Source organism: Pelobates fuscus, chromosome 6 (assembly GCF_036172605.1).
Source record: "Pelobates fuscus isolate aPelFus1 chromosome 6, aPelFus1.pri, whole genome shotgun sequence".
Classification (NCBI taxonomy): domain Eukaryota; kingdom Metazoa; phylum Chordata; class Amphibia; order Anura; family Pelobatidae; genus Pelobates; species Pelobates fuscus.
The window spans coordinates 52956202-52968533 of record NC_086322.1 but is presented as its reverse complement, the minus strand read 5'-3'; the positions used below and the strand labels follow the sequence as shown (position 1 = coordinate 52968533).

Here is a 12332-nt window from a genome sequence, read left to right as displayed (position 1 = left end):
AGAATGAAAATAATCAAAAAGTAAAAAAAAATAAAAAACTAATTATGAGATTTAACATTAATCTTGATCTAAAAACTCTGAATTGTAGCAAATTAAAATCAATATGGCAAAATCTATACAAACTTAGCTGATTTTGAAAAGAACTTGCAAATACTGGGGAATTTTGGCTATTGTATCCTAAGTTTTCCATTTGGATTTTACTTTTCTACAATTCAGACTTTAATGAATAAATCTCATAAGGTAGCCCTATCCCTCACGTTTTCCTGGACACATTATGTTTTTGTTAATGGACAGTGAATGAAAAGTGCTACATCGTGGTATGTAAAAATTGTGTAGTGCAAGATTGAGGATTGATTAATCACCCAATCTCCTACCTGCAACATTTCGGTTCTACACAATACGTGGAAGCGCTTTTCATACAATGCACATTAAATTTATAGAACTGATATTTCAGGTGACAAACCTCAATTTTCTTCACAGCCGAATGCACAATGTACCAAGTTGTCCGCTGGTCCTGCTGCCCCAGTCTCAGAGCATCCTTTATTTACCAGGCTGCTTGATACTCCTATCAGCATGCAAAATATAAATAAATACATTTAACATCACAAAAACTAAATAAAATGTATGGCACATGTCCCAGTCTTACTGATTACTGATACTCACAATGCATTTTGGAGATTTCCCCAGAACATATCTATCTGTCCATCTATCTATCTTATCTTAGGGATAATTTCCAAAATGCATATCAAATAATGCATTTATTACATACATACATGTGTACTTTATGACTTTAATCAAGAGGAACAAAATTTTAAAAAAAGTCAAAATGTAATCAATCAGCCCTGGCACTCAAAGGGTTAAACCTGGCACTCTGCTCCCACAATGCATTGTACTAGGTGCCTTGAGCAGCATACTACCTGTCTGCCCACCTACCTGTATTAACCCCTTCTCAACCCTCCCTCCAGCTCTGCCCTGCTCTTACCACTCACACCCCTCCCTCTAACTCAACTACCCCCCTCTATGCACCCTTTTCAACTCCAAGAGCTAATACTTTATCCTCCTCCCATCCCCCTCTCTCCCCAGCCAGGAGGGGCAGTCCATGCCAGGCTGGGTGCCATGATACATCTAATTGTTAGACAGTCCCCTCATGCCTACTTACCCAGCTTCCTGCAGTCTCTATGGCTGGGCTGAACTCACACTCTCAGATCCCTCCCCTCCCCTCCTCCTTCAATGTGCATCACTAACTTCTCAACCCTGGCAACTTCTTCCTCATCTGACTCACTCAATGCTATCATTTTACAAGCCAGAGGGCACAAACATGCTGCATACCTGCCACCACAGCTGGCAACTGCAACTCCCACAGCACGCAGCCAGCAGCTCAGTGTGCCTGAGCATGATGGGAGCAGGTTGTTGGGACGATTGGCTGCTCTTGCCTGTCAGTTTCTTGCGAGAGAGAGAGAACTGTGAAGTGGTTATTGTAGGAAAATATATTATTATTATGTATGATCAGTTTTTATATAGCATGGAGTTCTTATCCAGATGGCTTTGCAATTTATACAAAATAACTGGTTTTATACAAACAGGGAGAAATATGTAGACACACTGGAACACAAGGAGAAGAAAAACCCCTCCCCCAGTAGCTTACAATATAGAGGGGAATTGCACATATCTCTCCTTTAATATGATTGGGATATAGATATATATATATATTGTATTTAACCCCTTTTTAATTTCAGTTAAGCTGGGTAATAGTTATATTGAGTTCTGAGGTCTTAATTCAGGAATCTGTTACCTGATAGCTCATCCTAAAGGTTATTCCAATTTAGCATTTTATTTATTTAATTTTGGGCAGTGTTTGGTCCACCCGCCTAAAACTAAATAAATAAAATGCTTAACTCACCCCCATTCCATTGTTAAGACCAAGTTCCCCCTGCAGTCCAGTCATCCTTGCCTATTGTTACCCCCTCTTGCCAGAGGATGAGGGAGGACATGGGCGTCATGGTGTGGGGGCCATGCCACCATTGTCTGCCTGGCGCCAGCAAGCTGTGCGTACTAATACAGAATTGACATCAGCCAGCTTCGAACTTTTGTTTTGGGATAACCAATGATGCTGCTAGAGGTTGAGTTAATTTCTGTATGTGCCCGGTTTCAAAGCAAAAAGCTGAACATACAGACTCCAGGCACCATGACCACTTCAAATAATTAAGGTGGTCATGGCGTAACCCTTTTAAAATCCCTATGCCTGCAAATATATAACTGACTGTTCTGCCACAAATAGATAATTTCTGACTATTTCATAAAGATAACATTTTTAGGAAATACTAATATTTACTGCTTTGGAATCACAAACAAAAGATAAGAACATCTCATAAGAAAAGGTAATGGGCTTGTTTGCCTCCTGTATAAGACTGGAAAGCTAGAGTTTCTCGCAAGTTAATCTACCTTCAATAGCTTCAAGTCGCGTTTTCCAGTCAGCTGGTTGTGAAATACTTGTTTGGTGGCAAATCCACCGGTAATCACAGTGGTATAACTGGCTGAAACATGCCCCAGGTTTATAAAAACAATTAAGATGCAATTTGTGTAAGAGAACCCGCCATCTCTGATAATTTGATGAGATTGAGTAAATAAGTGTTTTTGGTTTGTTGAAATAGGAGTCCAAGCTCCCATGACCACTCTATGCCTGAAGATGAAATCTGGATTAGGTTTCAGAGCTTGCGCTCAAAATCAACCTAGTTTGATAATAAAATACATTACCACTTAATGTATATGTTTCCTTTATTTCTATGGCTAATACAGTACCACTCCCTGTTTGTTTTTTTCTGAATTGAATTTTCTATCAGTAGGCATAAAGCTCAAGATATGTTGCACTGAAGTGAGACACTTCAAGAATGTTGACATGATGGCAAGCTTCGCTACAATAGACTTCGATTGGCTATTGAGAATCAGCCTAATTGAATCATACATTAAAACATGAACAGCTACAGCTATCTGTCACATTCCACTCTTCTATATAAAAGTTAGGGATTCGCTGCTAGCTTTTCTGTTTCTGAAAGCCTTGTAGACCCTTGGTAGACACAATGAGGAACATTTCATACTCTCAAAAAACGACAACGGTGAATGAGTCCAGTAAAGGCATTGGTGGCTCCGCTTATTCCTCAAGCAAAGTCCAGGAAGGATTTCAGGGCGATGTGTCCAGCACAGAATTTGAGGGGGAACTGTCTACCAAGAAAGCCCAAGTTCCTCGCCCCAATGAGAAGGAAGAGCTCCAGCAGTTGAACACACGATTTGCTGGTTACATTGAAAAGGTCCGATCACTTGAAGAAAAGAACAAGGCCTTGAATGCAGAGCTTGTCACACTAACTGCTCTCTTGAAGAAGAGAGGACCTGGAATATCGGAGGAATATGAGAAGCAATTCAAAGAGCTAAAAGATCTGATTGAGAGTTTAAACAAAGAGAAAGACACGGCAGATATCGAGAGGGGGAACTTAGAGGAAGAGATCAACATTTGGAATGACAAGTGTGAGGTAGAACTATCTCTCAAAGGTACGAATGGCAAAGCGAGCATCATGGGAAATGTAGTTTGAAGGAACACTCCATTTGAAATAATTTTATAGCAATTTAGTAGATGTAACAAGAAAACATGCATGTATTTTGTTACTGTATGCTTTATTTTGTTTTTGTATGCTTTGTTTGTGGGTATCTAAGAGGGCACCTGGCTTCCCAGAGCCCAGCCAATACTGGACTATAGAAAGTCAGGTTGCTTAGACAGAGATCATACCACCTTCTAACAGTCCCAATTTCGGTATTATATCCATGATTTCAGGGTCCTGTCCTGCCATTCCGATTTTGTTCCCTGGTGAGCTGTCCTCAGCACAGCACAAGGACATCTTAAGGCCAGGGATAGGCAACCTTTGGCATTCCATATGTTCTGAACTACATCCTCCATAATGCTCTTACACCCATAATGCTGGCAAAGTATCATGGGAGGTGTAGTCCAAAACATCAGGAGTGCCGAAGGTTGCCTATGCCTGCACTAGGCTATCTGTACCCAGTGTGCTTGACGCCAGGCTTACCGTGGAGCACCCATGCTTCCCAATCTCATATCTTCCAATGTTGAGAGTTATGTTCTACCGACACAAATTCATACATGTAGTGACGGTTGTGATAGGCTAAAAAAAAGTGGTCAGCTGACACTCTCGGCCAATTATTGCTGCTCAGGCTAATACTTCCTCATTAGCTCAAAAAGTACAGAGGGGAAGGGGTGCTGGGGACTCTTGCTTAACATTAAATACAGTCTAACAAACAATGGAAGTATAAATCCAGGGGGCACTGGGTACTATAACCACTTTAATGAGATGAAGTAGTTCAACCAAAAAAACTTCAGAATGAAGTGAATATTAGGGCAAAGTCTTCAGTTGATTAGGTTTTCCTTTAACTAAAACTGTAGGCACTAATTGTTCCCTTAATATCTTTCTTTTCCAAGAGGTGTCTAACAAATGTAAAGAATACGCTTTTCTCAGCCTCGTGGTATTCTGTTAAATTCAATACATTAACCTACTTGATAGTTTGTCTAAATTATTTTCTAATGAATGATAAGAAAACATCACAAACTGCCCTCTACAAGTAGAATGTTTTTGTTTTATTTTGACAGAAGAGGCAGAGAAAACGCTCAGAGAATTCCGTCAGGATGTGGACGATGCCACCTTGCAGAAGCTGGAACTGGAAAAGAGAGTTGAGCAGCTGGTGGACGAACTTGAGTTCCTAAAGAAGCTTCACGATGAAGAGGTTGCTGATTTACTGAAGCAGATTGAAGATTCAAAGGTAAATGTGGACCTTGAAAGCAGTCGCCCTGACCTGGCTGCAGCACTTCGGGCCTTACGTGGTCAAATTGAACAGGCATCCAAGAAAATCTTTCAAGATGCTGAAACGTGGTACAAGACCAAGTTATGTTCACTGAAGGACCATGTCTACAAGAATGAAGAAAAGATCCATACCCTCAAAGAAGATATTAGTAGGTACACCAACCAGGTGTCTGACCTACAGTCCCAAATTGATGCTTTGAGAGCCCGTAATGAAGCCCTTGAAAACCAGTTGGAGGACATGAAAGCCAAACATCTGGAAGAAAGTGATGTCCTCCATGAGACCCTGAATAAACTAGAATGGCGCCTGTTAGCGACACAGTCAGATTTAGGAAGATACCTTAAAGATTATCAAGATCTGCTCAACATCAAACTCAGGCTGGATGCTGAAATAGCCGTCTACCGGAAGCTGCTGGAAGCAGAAGAAGAGAGACTGGGGATCAATGGAGAAAACAAAGGTGAGTGCTCTAGAGCAAGGTGAAAGACACGCAAATACCAATACTAACTCATTTAAATATCACTGCAAAATGAAACCACCTCCAATTCAAAAAATTTTTGTTTTTGTTTGTTTGTTTGGTGAAACGTGCTTTTACCAAAATGGAGAACAAATATAGTCATAGTTAGAAACAACTATAGGACAATCACAATAAATTACTGTTATCTCTATATGGAGCCAGCAAATTCTGTAGCAGAATTATTTTTGCCATAATCTGAAACGGTAAACCCCTGAAACGCCATTACACCAGCACTGGTTCCGCAGTCAGTTTTTATTTTTCCTCTAGCGTTGGCCTCTTCCTCTTCCATTCACATTGCTTGTCTGGCCCCGAAGACATCATAACAGTAAAGTGAAACCTGAGAGCATTGGCTGAGGAATGCAAGTAGGTTTCCTGACAGCAGAGATTCCAGGCATAAATTATGGAGACAATCTAAAATAATACAAGGAAAAAAAACAACAGGAGAGAAAATGAAATTTGAATTTCATTGCTTTGAAGCTTATCTTTTCTGCTTCTGAGATTTCTCAACCAGACCTGGTCCTCCTCTTGTTTTGCATATTTTCATAAACCCCTGATTAGCAGGAGTTTAAAGAAAAAGTAGGTAACAGGTTCCAAATTGTTTCATTCATGAAAAGATATAAATGAAGCTACTTAAAAAAAATTTATCAAATAGAAAGGTACAATAGATCCCTATATAAATTACTTAGGATGTGTATGCTATGCCATCTTAAGCAGGGGAAACACAGTTTCCTCCAGTGACTAAATAAAGATTGGGTGCGGTTTAGCTGCAGCAAATTTGGAACTCAGTAAAAAGTTACTGTAGCGAAACACAGTAAAGTGAGACAAGGAACAATTGATATAGAATGCTATGGTGCCTGGAGTGTCTCTCGTTATTGTTGCGTATGTCTGGTTGCCTAGCAATTAGTGAATGGTTTAATTATTACATTTTTAAAAACAATTTCCTGTACTTATAAATGGCTAGGGGAAATTGCAAACAGTGTTAACAAGGAAATAGAATAAAACCTGTTAAATTCGAACTTTCAGAGTTGACGTATGCGTATGAAAAGCAGCAATTGGGCAACAGTGACCTGCTGAATATAACATTGTTTTATATCGTTTGTGCTGAAAAACTACGTTTTCCTTTTACTACGCTCCTAGTATCTTAAGAATTATATTAACCCCCTTGCGTTGTATTTATTTATCGTTTCTTCCTTGTGCTGGATTTCAGTATTCAGTGGCCCCTGTCCATCAGGTCTGCTATTTGCCTTTTTGTAGGACTGATTTTACGAATAGATTGTGGGTGAATTGCTTGGCATGCGAAACTTCCACCTAGCAAAACCGAGACAGCCTTTTAGTGGTGGATACATTTTCTATTGCGGTTTAGATGCCCAGACCCATTTGGTACCATGCCTTCTTATATATTTTATTTACGGTATAGGTGTCTCTGGAGGTGACCACAGGAAACATTTAAGTAGAGACTCTGGAAGCAGTTTAAGCATTGGGTATTGCAGTTAGCATGTTAGTTGCCCACGTTAAAATTAGTGCAGGACCCACCGATATTGGGTTACTGTGATGTAGTGCAATGTATTATTTTGCTGACATGTGAGATTTTAAACCTTCTTGAACAAATATGCTTAGCTTAAATGGGCTATTGGGCATTACTATTATACAAAATGCTGTAAAAAAAACCAAAAAACTTAGCTGACATCAATCGCTTGGCAAAGATCCCAGCACTGTCCTCCCTACGTCATCAGCCTCCACGGTCCCATCACAGGCTTCTCATAGAGAGCTCAGTGATTGGACGGTTTTGCCGGCTTAGAGTGCATACGTGTGCTCTGGGTCAGCGAGGGAAGGAATGGGAGGTGGACAGGGGAGGAAAAAATACAAAACAAAAACTTGGGGAAGCAGAATGGGCTTATTAAATCATTGGAGGGGAGAATGAGCTTCCCCTTTCAGAGTTTGCAGATGATAGACCTTTCTTTATGCACCTTAGGCAGCCCAGAACAGAGTTCTTGTGTGCCTAATTCACGGGTGCAACTGGGCCCCGGCCCACAAGTGCCAAAAACTCAGTATGTGCAATATTTCAAGCAGAAACTCTGACCACTTGAAATTACTAAAGTGACCATGGTGGTTGAAGTAACCCTATAAAAAGTTTTAAACCATATTTCTCTTTAGTAAGCGGTTTCTTAATCAGTATTGTGTTACATATTTAGGACGTTGCTTCATTTTATTTTTTGAGTGACAGGTTTGCTCCATAATTGCTAATAAGTTAACCCCCTCCCCCACAAACAGACACAAATTAAACATCGCTGAGCAACTAAGGCTACTTCACTAAACCCATGGTGAAACAGGGTGGGAAGCCTAGATATTCTATGTAATCACTATTGTATTGACCTGAACAGGATAATCATTGAGGAAATTAACTTGTCCAGACTTCACCTCTATACATAACGATGGAGGGTCATCCATATTCTTAAAGGAACAGAAAAATATTTCTACAGTCTTCCCACAGTCGCACTGCCCTCGTTTGTCTATGAATGACAACACGAATTCCCCTTGTTACAAAACCAATTCATGCAGAACTAGGCCTGTTATTCACATTACTGCTCTATAGTTCCATAAACGAGCTCAGCAGAAACATGTGAAATTCTCAAACCATTCCTACAGAACCGCCAACAAGCCAGGAATAATGCTACAACCCATGCAAGTTGGTGGTTCAGGAGAACTAATCAGCTGAAGATATTTCAGTGTTCTAGAACTTTTTTTAAACAGAACTAACACAAGAAACAGTAGAGAAAGTATTTAAGTAGTTTTCATAATTTTAATTGCTGTGGTTTTTACATCTTTCAGCCCGTGGTGATAGCTCAGAGGACAAAACAAAAACTGAAACCCAGAAATCAAAGTCTTGAGGGTCCGGTTCACGTAGCGTGCGAGTCTGATGATCACGACTTCGCAATTTCTTCTTCATCGCATCCATTAAAAGTCCTACATAGCTGCTTCATAATATGTTTATTTACTCTCAAATACTAACTGTGTTTCTATCATATTATCGTGCCAGGCAGCAAAGGAGGGCAGATTTTCATTTTCAGTCGATTATTCACTAAGCTGGAAATTGCTGGGAACCAAAGAGGGATCTGCTAGATTAGGTGAAATAGATAAATTGGAAAAATGCTCCAACTTTTTACATCTCAGCTATTCTGGATAAAATGTGAAATTCCATTAGAAGTCTCCAGATTAGTGAATAAATAACCCAGTTCGTGCTCTATTTACATCGAAAAGGATTTAATGCCCTCCTCAACTAATGGAAACACAAGGTTTGATCAGTTCTTCAGAATGAAAAGCGATTATTTGCTAAAAAAAATAAATAAATTATTTTATGCTATACTAATTTGACATGTTATGGTTTAGTTTGCTTGCCCATCAATACATATTACATGAGAATAATGTTACAGAAATGGGCAATCCAATGAAGATCCCCCTCCCCCCCGGGTGCATTTTAGGAGCCTTAACTAAACGGTCTCAATGATGCCAATCCCTCAACTAGGCCTCAGGGGAATCAATAATGCCTGGCACTCCATGGTTAGGTCTGAATGTAATTATATTTTCATTGTCCTGGTACATTTGAAATTAATAAACACATATCAAAGTCTAGGGCCTGGCTTGTTTAATTTCTACACTACGGGAACGATATCTGCTTAGATCATAAGATGGCCCAGCTTGTTTGTACAATCCTATAAATATATACATTTAAATAAGCAGGCATTTTATGCTATTTACCAACATTAAACCAATCTAGCTGGACTGAAAACATTGCTGAGGGAGATTTTGTATTAATTTTACTATTTTGGCCCAAGTTTTAAATACTGCACAGTTTGAATGCATGACAGTTAACACTTTAGTGAACAATCAATATTTAACTTCACAGTTAAAAGTAAAGTATTTAGATTAATAACCTCCAACCCCCATAATATACAATATTAACAATTCAGCTCTGAGACAGACTGCCCACAGCAGCCCAAACCTCCGGCTGCAAAGTCATAAAGCACGATGACTTTAGTCCAATCAGATGTTTCTCATGCAGAAGCATTGTGCGCACAAAGTGCATGCATGGCAGCCTCCGCAAGCCTTCAATGCATGCATGCATGGCGGCCTCCGCAAGCCTTCAATGCATGCATGCATGCCGGCCTCCGCAAGCCTTCAATGCATGCATGCATGGCGGCCTCCGCAAGCCTTCAATGCATGCATGCATGGCGGCCTCCGCAAGCCTTCAATGCATGCATGCATGGCGACCTCCGCAAGCCTTCAATGCATGCATGGATGGCAGCCTCCGCAAGCCGTCCATTCATGCATGCATAGCAGCCTCCGCAAGCCGCCAATGCATGCATGCATGGCAGCCTCCGCAAGCCTTCAATGCATGCATGGCAATCTCCACAGATAAGCATTATAAGCACAGCCAGCATCCGTAAACATGGCAATGCTGACATCAGACATACAATTAATTCAAATTGCATCTATTTTGGCCCGAAGCCTTAAATGACAGACACTAGAACCGCGAAAATTGTGACAAAAAAAAAAAAAAAAAAGTTTCATTTCTCGCAAATGGTACAGTTTTCAAGTGCAAGGCTGCTGGTGTCAGGATTATAATTGATCCAGCATGCAGAAATGTATCACACCTAGGACTAAGGATAACATCTAACCGGACCTTAGAATGGCCGGACTTAACGTACCAGAGAATAGTCAGAATACTTGCCGAGGTCAGGGACACAGAATGGGACACAGCGATAAGGAAAGCCAGAAGTCAAGGATACCAGAAATCAGGGAAGTCAAAACGAAGCCAAAGTCAAATACCAGAAAAACACGATCAGGAACACACTCTCAGATAACCAGCTAGTGGAAACCATGACAGGGCACTGACAAAAAGGTAATTTGGGTTTAAATAGCCCTCCTAAGGCTGTAATTGGCTGTTTATGACCTCTGACCCCAAAACATGCGTGCGCGTCTATGACGTGACGTTGGCGCCATCTTTACTTTGGGTGGAAGTAAGTCTCCTATTAAAACCAGAACCGCAGCGGCCGACGTCTCCAGGAAAGCCGTAGTCGGCGTAAAAGGATTACAGCGACCATGTCAAACTCAAAGGCTAACACAGGCCAACTAAACAAGGTTTAATTTATGTGGGCCGCAAAAAAAACAAAACAATAAAACGTCAGTTTCCATAGAAACGTAGGTTTATTTTGAAAAGTACAGTATAAAAAAAAAAAGTTTCCTAACCTATATGTTTCAGTCCAACTAGCTTGACATATTAAGAAAAGTTTGGTAATAGGACTGAAATGGTGAATGTATGCTGTCGCACAGCAGTTAAAGACAAATGACGTTAACTTGTGGATTTTGAAGTCCTATGAGTGTGTTCTTCACTTTGGCTGAAACCGTAAAACTTGATGATCTCAACCAATCCAACGCTTTCCCACAGGAAAGCATTGGGAGGCTATTGTGCATGTACGGCCAATCAGCATCTCCATGGGAGCATTCAGCACCTCCCTGCAGACCCAATCTAATACCCTGCCGCCTCCACCCATTCTAATACACTGCCCATCCACGCTAATTTAATGCACTGTCCCTCCCCCCCCAATTTAATACACTGTCCCTCCCCCCCCCAATTTAATACACTGTCCCTCCCCCCCCCCCAATTTAATACACTGTCCCTCCCCCCCCCCCCAATTTAATACACTGTCCCTCCCCCCCCCCCAATTTAATACACTGTCCCTCCCCCCCCCAATTTAATACACTGTCCCTCCCCCCCCCCAATTTAATACACTGTCCCTCCCCCCCCCCCCCAATTTAATACACTGTCCCTCCCCCCTCCAATTTAATACAGTGCCCACCCGCCCCAATTTAATACATGGACCCCCTTCGCTTGCCCAAATTAATATAGTGCCCCCTCCCTAAAATGAATACACAGCCCCCAGGTCCCTCTTCCCCTACCTTAAAGGGAGACTCCAGGCACCCAGACCACTTCTGCCCATTGGGTGCCAACTCCCACTACCCTTAACCCTGCAGCTGTAATTATTGCAGCTTTCAGAAACTGCAATATTTACCTTGCAGGGTTAAGTCCTCCTCTAGTGGCTGTCTAGTAGACAGCCACTAGAGGAGACTTCCATGTTCATAGAACACGACGCTGGACATCCACACGCTATGTGAGGACCTCCAGCGTCGCCGAAATCCCCATAAGAAAGCATTGAATAATGCTTTCCTATGGGGAGGCCTAATGCACGTGCATTTTTTTTTTTTTAAACCCCTTCAGCAACTTTGGGTGGGGGGTAGAGGGGCACTAGAGTGTCCTGCAGTGCCAGGAAAATGAATATGTTTTTCTGGCACTGGAGAATCCCTTTAAGATGAGCCGCCCGCCCTCCGGTTCCAGCCTTGCTCTTCTCTGTTCAAGCAGGCGTGACGCTCCTCTGGCACTGCGAGCAGGAGGGAAGGGGGACTGGCTGGCCTGCAGGAGCACGCGATCGGCCGTGGGAGGGTACAAGAATCAGACAGGAAATAGCTTTCCTGAGTTGAGACTGGTCGCATCCACAACACAAAGTGGCCCCAGGGCAGGTGGGCCGCAAATATATCCATTGTGGGCCGCATGCAGCCTGCAAGTTTCCATAAACATATTGTTCAAACATTACAGAATTTTTTTTTTTTTAAACATCTCTATACGGATCATCTTTGGAAGGAGTTTTTAAAGTATATCCAACATGTTCTCTGTGGATGTGCACGGACTCCACTTTGTAACATGTGAGATCTGGGTAACAGGCAGGTTCACTGTAATATCACTGAAGATGATGTAGTAACAAAGCCCAGCGCCGGATACAGATAATAACGGTCAATGTATCAGGACTCATCCTGTATATCACTGTGATCGGGCTTCCTGTTGACACACGAGGTCATGGTATTATGGTATTTTATTCCTATTTCTTTTTCCACTACTATCGCT

At 41.5% G+C, this 12332-nt stretch overlaps 2 protein-coding genes across 5 annotated transcripts in view; one reads left to right on the top strand and one right to left on the bottom strand.

Moving 5' to 3' along the window:
• Positions 1–1215, bottom strand: part of MFSD10 (major facilitator superfamily domain containing 10) — a 30544-nt gene extending 29329 nt beyond the window's left edge. The window contains exons 1-2 of one of the 4 annotated variants that reach the window (XM_063457698.1): positions 1160–1215; positions 464–565 (exon numbers count right to left, since the gene is read on the bottom strand). The gene's annotated coding sequence lies outside the window, so the exon portion shown is untranslated. Of the gene's footprint in view, positions 1–463; positions 695–1026; positions 1101–1159 lie in introns of those variants that run through there. The other 3 variants (XM_063457701.1, XM_063457702.1, XM_063457699.1) reach the window with 3 other exon arrangements.
• Positions 1216–3034: 1819 nt separating this feature from the next.
• Positions 3035–9004, top strand: LOC134615345 (vimentin-like). The gene is made up of 3 exons (XM_063459851.1): positions 3035–3543; positions 4652–5317; positions 8204–9004. Exons 1-3 carry the CDS (start codon positions 3078–3080, stop codon positions 8260–8262), a joined length of 1191 nt encoding a protein of 396 aa, XP_063315921.1. The 5' UTR covers positions 3035–3077; the 3' UTR covers positions 8263–9004.
• Positions 9005–12332: the final 3328 nt, after the last annotated feature.

Excerpts from the sequence above, each read along its gene's own strand:
- LOC134615345 (XM_063459851.1), top strand. The coding sequence starts at position 3,078 with ATGAGGAACATTTCATACTCTCAAAAAACGACAACGGTGAATGAGTCC. Across the intron at positions 3,544-4,651 it reads GGTAGAACTATCTCTCAAAG|AAGAGGCAGAGAAAACGCTC; the intron begins GTACGAATGGCA and ends TTATTTTGACAG. Across the intron at positions 5,318-8,203 it reads GATCAATGGAGAAAACAAAG|CCCGTGGTGATAGCTCAGAG; the intron begins GTGAGTGCTCTA and ends TACATCTTTCAG.